Here is a 9384-nt window from a genome sequence, read left to right on the forward strand (position 1 = left end):
TGTGTATCTCTTCCTCTTAGAGGGGTGGACCACTTAAGCAAAACCATTCACCTTCCTTCCCCTAAAACCTCCTTCTCCAGTCCCTCAAACCAGTCACCAAGTCCTCTCTTTTCCACCCTTGATGCCACTGGCCTCTTTATCTCTCTCCTCGACCAGTGCACCAGCTTCCAACAGAACTTGCTCATCTTACCCCTGCAATCCATTATTCATGCTGTAGTCAGAGTGACCACCTTATGCCCCTGCTTAAACATTTCCACTGGCTGCTTTACCTGCAGGGTGAGGTCTGTTTAACTCCACATTTGATTTTTTGTGACCTGGCCTCTGCCTGCCATTTTAGTCTCTTGGCACTTCCTCCAAATGAAATTATTTGCTGCTTCCCCAAAGCGCCATATGTTTTTTTTCAGGCCTCCCGTTCTTTGCACCAGCTGTTTTCTATGCTTGGACTACTCTTCACAACAAGTATTTATTGAACAAGCAGTAAGTGCCGGGACCTGAGAATAGTAGAGTGAGCAAGGCAGGCGCGAGCCCAGTTCTCATAGAAGCCGGTGGGAGAAAGACAAAAATGTAAACATGTAATTATCCATTATAAGCACACATGGTTGGTATTTGTAAAGGTTTGTTGAAAATGTCAACCACAGCCCCAGAAAGTTTAGAGTTCGAATCGAGCCCGGGAGGCAGTCTGAAAGGGATCCACCTGTGGTTACCTAGGTGACTTTGGGGAACTGACAAGTGGCGTCTCCACCTCTGTGAAATGGAAAAATGCCCGCCCCATAGGTTTTTGGGAGGATTTAGTATGAGATACAGATGATCACGCGGGTCCGCCGGACCGTAGGGCCCCTCCCCCAGGGGACGCGAGGGTCCACCCGCACCCTGGCGCCCCAGGAGGCGGCGGGCGGGATCAGGAGCTCCCCAAGCCGTGCGCCCAGCGAGTACGCACCGGTGCGCCTCAGACCGTCGGGGACCGAGGGCGGGGCAGGGGCAGCGGGAGTCGGACTCTGGGAGAGGGGAGCAGCGCTCCGCCCCATCTCCCCACTTTGGGGGACAACCCCCCTCGCTCATTCCCGCCTCCGCCCCTGAATCACGGGGGGGGGGCGGGGCCGTGACCCATTCATGCCGGGAATCGGATCCAGATGTTCCTGCGGCGCGTGCAGCTGCATCCTTGCCTTTTTTGGCAAAAAACGTGCGGCCGCGAGCGGATCCCGGGCCGCCTCCGCTAATCCTCGGGAAGAGGGGGAAGGGGGCTGGGGGTCTGGGCCCAGACTGGGAATCCGCACCGGGTGCTCTGCGGGATTTGGAAAGAGGGGGTAGGTTTGTACTGTACGGGGGAACCCACTGCCAACTCCACTCCCGTCCGGGACCTCCCCCAAACCCCTCCCTCCCCCACCCGGAGGAAAAAGCCCTTCGCCAGCAGCGGGGAGGCTGGCTAAGCCTGAGAGGGACGGTAGCAGCGGCAGGGATCCCAGTTCTCCGGAGATTTCCCGCCCCGTGGCCCAGCAGCTTCCTCCTTTGCCCTGCACGGAGGAGGTCTGGAAGAGCCCGAGTCTCCCGGTCCGCGAGGGAACCTTCCTTCCCCCACCACCCTCGCTACCCCCACCCCCAGACAAACACAAAGAGGCCTTCGCTTCCTCACACTGCTTTATTGCAGAATCTGGAAGGGGGGAAATGAACCAATCCCACCCCTCTAACCATCTCTGGGCAAAATGGAGCTCAAATGAAATGAGAAAACACTCGACAGACATGGACTGGGCAAAACCTCGTGCTCTAGGATCCCCTTAAACAGTGAACCCCCGATTTGCTGCCCAGAGAGCCCCAGCCCTGGAGATAGGGTGGGATGGGCGTGGGGAGGATCAAGCCTGAGGAGAGTCCACTTTTGAGGACTTCCTCAGGCACCCACTGAAGACCTAAAGTCTCTGGGAAGTCTAGATTGAAGGGGGCCTGGGTCCCAGAGTCCAGGTTTGCAGGGTTGGGTCTAGAGCCCTGATTTGGGGAGAGGGCTTGGTCTGGGAACCAGACTGTGGGGAGAGTGCTGAATTCTGGAGTCCAGGCTTGCAAAAGGGATTTGAATCATGGAGGCTCCATAAAGGTCCAGGTTTGGAGGCCCTGGGTCAGGGAGTACCGGTTGGGGGATGTTGGAGCAGGGAAGCTGAATCCTGGAGCCCAGGAGGAGCCCCAATTTGGGGAGGGGCTGGGTCCCAAAGGTGGTGTGGAAAAGGAGCCTTAGTCCTGGAGCCCTGGTTTGGGAGGCCCTGGGCCCAGGAGTCCTGGCTCAGGGCCCTCCCTGGCTGCAGCCCTGGCACAGTACTTGGTCTCCGTCGGGCACAAAGCCTTGGCCCACCAGGGAGGTGGAGCAGCGGGCGCAGGAGAAGCAGCTGTGGTGCCAATGGCGGTCTTCAAAGGACACGTACTTGCCTCCACCGAGTCCTGGAGGGAGGCTGGAGGTTAGCTCTGACGATCTGGAGTGCGGTCTGTCCCCTCAGCCTCACCCCATACCAGATCCCATTCCCTCGCCTGCACCCTACCCGCACTCTTCTTTGACCCTTGTCCCACCTGTGATGGGGCGCTTGCAGCTGCTGCACTTGGGTGCAAAGAGTTCTCCAAAACAGGCCACACAGTAGGGATCATCATCCCGGGAGGTGAACTGCTGCCCTGCCAGGGGCGTCTGGCACCCTGTGCAGACCAGGCATTCTCGATGCCAGGGCTGGTCGCGGTATGTCACGCCACCTTGTGTCAGCGTCTGTGGGGGCAGCCATCTGTCAGCAGGGGGGAGTGGCAATCCCCACCCCGGGACGGAGCCTTGCTCACCCCCCACCCCACTGGCCCAGCCCCCACCTTGCTGCAGCGGGCGCAGCGAGGAGCGAACTTGTTCTCATAGCAGGGCACGCAGTAGTGAGCGCCCTTGTCGGGCACAAAGGAACGGGAGCCCAGCGGCTGCTCACAGCCGCTGCACAGGAAGCAGTGCTCATGCCACGTCTGGCCTCCGTATTCCAGCTTCCGGGACCCTGTGGGGAACAGGGGTCCCACTCAGAGGCTGTGTCCCAAGCTCCTGAGTGCCACCCTCTGCTACCCCCTGTGGAGAGTCCCCGCTGTTCCCTGAGCCTAAGCAGGGTGGCATCCACGCACCTGCAGCAGGACTCTTGCTACCTATATGGCACATGCGACCCTCCCCCCCAACACCGCACATGCTATGCACATGGCTGGGCATATGCTAGGTCCCCATAATCTAGATGCAGGGGTCTGGCATATATGAAGTCCCCACGTGTGTCAGATATGACTGTGTCAGCATACACCAGGTCTCCATGTCACAAGCATGATGACTCAGTACCCGAGAAGCCCTTATACACCAGACATGATGGTTTTAGCGCACCCAAAAAGACCCCACGTGTCCTGGGCAAGCGAGTCTCTGCCCACACAAAGGTCTAATGCCCCGGATGTGATGGATTCAGTACACGTGAAGCCGTGGTGTCTCCTAATCACGTCATTCTCCGCATGTCCTTAGCCCTCAGATATCTAGGAGGCATGCAGGTCACCATACACATTAGGCCCTGTTTATCCGTCTCTACACACACCAAGCCCCGATGCACCAAGCATGATGGTCTCATCGGACTCCTCGCTCCTATATGTACCACACATGCAGGAGTTCATACATGCTGAGCGCCCAGCTGTGTCTCAAGCTTGTCAGTCTGCCCACACATGGTAAGCCCACAAGTGTATACCAGGTCCGGCACACGCTCAACCCCCAGGAACATACCAAGCGTGTCAGTTCCTGCACGTGCCAAGCTGTCATGTGTATACCTGGGTGTGCCAGTCCCTGTGCGTGCTAATCTCCCGGGAGCATACAGGCAGGACCAATCCCATATGCGCTCGATTTCCAGAAAGAGGCCATGTGTGCAAGTCTTTATAATACTAAGCCTCCCTGGATGTACCGTACACGTGCCAGTCCCTCGTCCATGCACGAAGCCTGCGCAATGGCCAGGCATTGGGCAGCACGCGCACGGCGGGCCCCCGGGGACGTACCGGGCATGACGGTCTCCCCGCAGGCGGAGCACTGCGATGAGAAGGCACTGCAGTAACAGTCATTGCAGAGCAGCTCACTGTCCTGGCAGGTGAAGGGCTCATCAGCCAGGGAGCGCTGGCAGCGGCAGCAGCGGAAGCAGCCCTCGTGGAAGTGGCGGTCTTCATAGAACAGCTCCTGCAGGGAGCATGGCAGGGGCGCTGGCACCTTTGCCCCTCTGCCAGCCTCCACCCACTCCTTGCCCGGACTGGTCCAGTCCTTACCCTGGAGTCGTGCCCGATGAGCTGCTGGCACTCGGCACATGTGTTGGCGAAGGTGCTGTCATAGCAGGGCACACAGTAGGGGCCATCGTCCGTCTGGATGTATTTGCGGCCATACAGGGACTCGCTGCATTTTGCACAGTCAAAGGCCTCGCTCATGGTGGCTGTGAGTGAGCCCTGCCAGGCACAAAAAATGGCACACGGGTCACCCGAAGGGGCTGTGGCTTAGCCCCTTGCAAAAGCCCTTTATATTAAAAAAAAAAAAAAAAAAAAAAAGAGCAAGAGACCAGGCCTAAGAAATTCCAGGTTTGAACAGAAGGTGATGAGGACAGGGGTGCTTCTGGAAACCCAGGAGTCCTGCATGTTTATTTCTATATTTAATGACGTGTGCGGCAGGGGAGAGAAGGGGTCAGGAAAAAATCAGGAAGCAGAAGTTGTTTTCTTATCTGGGCCCTGGCAGATCTGGGGGGAGGGGGCTTTTCCTGGGTCAGTGACTCATTTCCTGCCCCAGCCTGAGTTTAGCTTCCACTGTCCCTACCGTCCCCGAGGGGACAAGAGCAGAGGCAGGGAGCCACCCCTCTCTCTATCCCAAATGAACAGCACTCCCACCCTCTCCTGACTCCCAGGAAGGGACCCTAGGGGTATGGATAAAGGAAGTCTACCCAGAGCTCAGGAGTGAGGAGCTTAGGGGTGTGAATGGGCTCTCCCGGTCCAAGAGCCAGTGGAATGTTAGAGGGATGTTGGGCCATGAATGGTGGAGGTGGAAGTCACCTCGGGCCTCCGGGAGAATCAGCTCAAGCAAGGACTTCAGAGGCTCAGGCTAGGTTTAAGCAGGAAGGAAATCCTGCAAGCTGGACACAGCCAAGCTTCCCCAGCTGGACCCTCTGCCCTCAGCCCCCTGCAGCCCCTGCTGGTTCTCTGGTCACACCAGCCTGGGCAGCCTTGGCCTGCACATTTGCAACAGCTGTGGCAGCACGGATGGCCAGATGTCAGGTTTGGCCAGCTACAGGAGAAAAGGGAACCGAGAAGCCTGGGGAGGGAGAGGGGAACTAAAGACAGGGATTACGCAGCATGCCCCTGCCATCTCCAACCAGGCATCACTCCTGGCAGATCTTTCCATCCCCTGGGTCATTATTTCCCTCCCCCTGCCTCTTGGAGAAACAGCCTCTCCCCAGCTTTTTCCGGTTTCTGAGGGTTTGGGGTAGGGGGGGTGGAGGGTGAGAGAGAGGGAGCCACAGAAGACATTTTCTCCCCAATCGGGCCCCCTCTTGGGTGGGGAGTCAGGCAAGGGGGAGCCCTGAGAGCTGCTGCTGTAGACACCCAGCCCCCACCAAACCTCAGACACTTTCCATTTTCTCAGGAACAAAGCATGTTTGCGGGATGAGGTCATCCACACAGCTGCCTCTGGAACAGGAGCATGGGGAGTGGGGGGGCAGGGAAGTGGGGTTCCCAGTCCCTTCTGCTGCCCCTGACTCCAGTCTCTAGCCCCAGATTCAGAGCTCCCTACCCCTCACGTCCTCCATCATGAAGCCTGCTCTCTGAGGGCTGGGATCCCAGGCCGGGTGGAGAGGAATCACCAGAACTCATAGGAAGGGGATGTTCTCACAGCTGCAGAGGAGCCCGGAGAGGACAAAGGAACCCACCAACCCACTAGCCCCCCCACACCCCCCAGTGACTGGCAGTCCCCAGAGCCTGCCCGGGCTCGAGTTGAAGGAAAAGTGCTCCTTTTCTCAGCCACCCCCAGTGGGAAATTCTGGCCAAGAAGCGTTGCTCTGGCTTGGAGTTCAGACTCCAGGCGCCAGCAAACGCCCCAAGCCTGGAGGGCCTGGCTCTTGAAGGGGTGGTTTATGAACTCAAAGCTGCCCTTCTGTACAACGGGGGAGATACAAAGTTCGTACCCCAGGCCAGGCCATGAGGCCTCCAGGGACTGGGGTCTTCAGAGAGGTGATTCTGGGGCAGGGCTGTGCTGTAGGGTAAAGGGTAGCCCTCTTTCTTGGTCCGCTCCCCACCAGTCAGGCCTAGGTTTCCTCTGGCCCAGCATCTGAGGGTTGCCTGGGCTGTCAGCCACTGGGCAGCAGGGGGCCACACAGGTGGAGCACATGGCCATGGTCTGTCCGGGAGTGCTTGAGTCTTTTCCTTCCTTCCTGGCTTGGCCCACAGCAGCCATCACCTTCCCAGGCCCAGGCTAGCCCTGGGGCCATCCCCTGGGAGGCAGTCACCACTCTGAGACAGGGGAGTCCCAAATAGGGTATGGGCATGGCTTCTGTTTCCTTCCCAGAATCCCCCAGTCGCCTAGTCTGTCCAGCTGGGCTCTAATGAGGACAGAGTGAAGGGCACTATCAAGGCCCACCTGTCCCTGCCCATCCCCCTTCCTTCCCACCTCCCTCCCACTCTCCCTGGCAGGGCTAGGGGACTAAAGAGAACCAGTCTTATATTCCTTCATGGCTGGTGGGGTGGGGGGGAGGAGCAGGGGAGACTGTTCAGTCTGCCAGAGGGCTCTCAACCCCTGCCCCCACCCACCCACATACACACACACACACACCCCTACACCTGACCCAGACACATACATCTGGCACATCCCAGTGAACCTCCCAGAGCTCGGAATGGCTGGGTAAATGGCTGGGGCATGTGAAGTATAGAGGTCCGAATGTGGCATGTGGGTCTGAATCCTGACTTCTTTGATTACTAGCTGGGTGATCTTGGGCGAGTCACTTAAGGTCCCTGGGCCTGTTTTGTTTTCTAAGCCTACCTCCAACTCCTGGGGTTGCTGTCAGGCTGAAAGGTTGGTGCTTGGAAAGCATGTGGCAGAAAGTGAGGAGTCAGTAAATGGTAGCCATCGGCGTTTTTATTATTAGCCCCTCACTCACACAGGGGTCAGACAAGTTTCGGAGCCAGGCCTGGGTCAGGGAGCTGGCCTGGGTTTTGACCTGGACATTCTTAGGCTAGACACAGGGATAGAACAAAGAGGGACACCCCCCTCCCACGGACTTCTGCTGGGGGAAGTGAAGATGCCCAGGCCCTGGGGCTGGCTGAGGAGATCAGTGGGGCCAGCCTGATCCCAGTGAGACCCCTCACACAGGTGCACAGGCGTACACGCCTGCGTGCCGCTTTGTCCCTCATGAAGTGCCATCCCATCCACCAGTTTACCAGATCTCGCACAGGCAGGCAGGACAGGGTATCAGTCCCATCTTACAGTTGAGCACAGAAACCAGGGAGAAGCCAGGCCCAAGGTCACTCAGGTCTCAGAGAGGCCAGGTTCCCTGCTTCCCAGCCTGGAGCCCTTTCCTGTTTTTCTCCTTAAAAATGCTGCAGCGGTGGTAAAGGGGATGGTCAACATTTAAGAGCAGGGGTACGGGAGATACTCAGGGACATCACTAGCACAGGAACCTCACTCTTCTCCCCCAGCTGCTAACCCTGCTGTTGGAAGACACCCAGAAGCCTTTCCAACTACCCATGCCAACCGCTCAACTCCTTTGCCCCCCTCCACCCTGCACTGTCCAGGAGGACCCTGGCCAGGCCCCACAGCTGTGAGTCAGGATCAGATCAGACCCCTCCCCCAGTTCCCAGGAATTGACAGGAGATTTAAGGGGAGAAACCTAACCCCCCCACCCCCCACCTCCTGCTATCAGACACCAACCCCAAACTCTCCCTTCTCCCCTCCCCTCCCCCCCCCATGGGGCCTGGGAGTCAGAGCAGTTTAGGGGAAGGGGGGTGGGAAGCAGGATCCAGCAGCTGCCTTGGGGACAGGAGAGGAACAGTTCATTCACCCCGGGTCCCCCAGGGCTGAAGCCGCGCGTCCAAGATTTGAGTTTAAAAATAAGTTGGGGCTGTCTTGGTGTATGCCTGGGGCTCCTTTTTGATCTTGGTCACAGGTCCTCTGCCTCACAGGGGCCCGGCTGGCCCAGAGTTTCTGTTTCCCCACATCCTTGCTTCCCAGTCTTTCAGGCCTGAGTCTCTCCGGGTCTGTCTGGGAAGCTGTCAGTGCGCCTCCATCAAAGCCAGCTCTGCCCCACTCAGCGTGTCTGTGTCCCTGCACACTTCAGCTGTCTTTATGTTTTTCGTGTATCTCTGGCTGGTTATCTCCCAACAGCCCCCCTCTGCGGATTTCTACCTCTGTACACCCAAATCTTGGTATCTGAGTGTCTCCAAGGGGTCCCTGAGTAGAGTCTCTGTCTCCAGTTTCTGGACGGGTCTACAGGCCTCATCTATCACGAGGCTAATGAAGCTTAGGCTTCAGGGCCCCTCACTTGCCCAGGACCCTGCAAAGCCCCGGGAAGGGCGCTACAACGTGTTCATGGGGTCAGTGTATGCTTCTCCTTCAAATGCTTCCCTCCACAAAACCTGGGTCGGTCCTCCTGCCTCACGTCTGCCTCTCGGTGACTCTACGGCCAAGTCTCTGTCCCTTCCTCGGGTATCCCTGCAGCCTCCTGTCTAAGCCTGTCGATCGTGTCCCAGTCTTGGTCTCGCTCCACCGGGCTTTCTGGGAGCCTCAGTTTCTCGAACCCTCCCGGTCCCTCGCTCGACTTTGGCTTCTCCGTTTCAAACTTGGCCCCCTCCCCCGCCCAAGTCTCGGAGCAGCCCCCGCCCCGCCGGGCGGCCGGGATCGGTGCGATCCGGGGGGCGCCCTCCGGGGCTCAGCGCCCCCGCGCCGCCCGCTCCCAGCGCGCCCCCGGTCATCACGGCCGGACCCGGGTGGGGAGTAGGGGGCGGTGGCCCGGGCCGGGAGCCGGGGTTCGGAGCAAGGGTCGGCGGGGAGCTCACCTCAAAGCGGGCGGCGGGAGCGGGGAAGCCGGGCCGCGCGTTCCTCGGCGGCTCGTACCTGCGGGCCGGACCCCGCCCCGGCCCCGCATCTCAGAGGCCGGGGGCCAGACCCCGCCCACCCCTCCTCTTTGGGCTGGAGCCCGCTCCAGGTCCCCTCGGCCGGCTCAGTCTAACCTGTCTCGCCCAACCTTCCCGGGCGGCCAGAGCCCCGCCCCCGCCCCCTCCTAGCTTTCGCCGTCCTCTCCCCCTGCCTCTACCCCCTCCCACCGCAGCCCCCGGGAGACTGCTGTATTCGATCTCAAGCAAGGGGTACAGGACCCAGCAGACCAAGGTCCATTGGGGGACCAAGAG

General features: G+C 59.1%; 1 protein-coding gene across 1 annotated transcript; it reads right to left on the bottom strand.

The window, feature by feature from the left end:
- Window positions 1–1617: 1617 nt before the first annotated feature.
- On the bottom strand, window positions 1618–9110 carry FHL3 (four and a half LIM domains 3). The gene is made up of 6 exons (XM_034649593.1): window positions 9034–9110; window positions 4276–4449; window positions 4015–4189; window positions 2830–2999; window positions 2548–2734; window positions 1618–2421 (listed from the first exon to the last, which is right to left on the bottom strand). The coding sequence occupies exons 2-6, from the start codon at window positions 4429–4431 to the stop codon at window positions 2267–2269; spliced, it is 843 nt and encodes a 280-aa protein (XP_034505484.1). The 5' UTR covers window positions 4432–4449; window positions 9034–9110; the 3' UTR covers window positions 1618–2266.
- Between the last annotated feature and the right edge of the window lie 274 nt (window positions 9111–9384).

This window comes from Ailuropoda melanoleuca, chromosome 2, assembly GCF_002007445.2.
Source record: "Ailuropoda melanoleuca isolate Jingjing chromosome 2, ASM200744v2, whole genome shotgun sequence".
NCBI classification, from domain to species: Eukaryota; Metazoa; Chordata; class Mammalia; order Carnivora; family Ursidae; genus Ailuropoda; species Ailuropoda melanoleuca.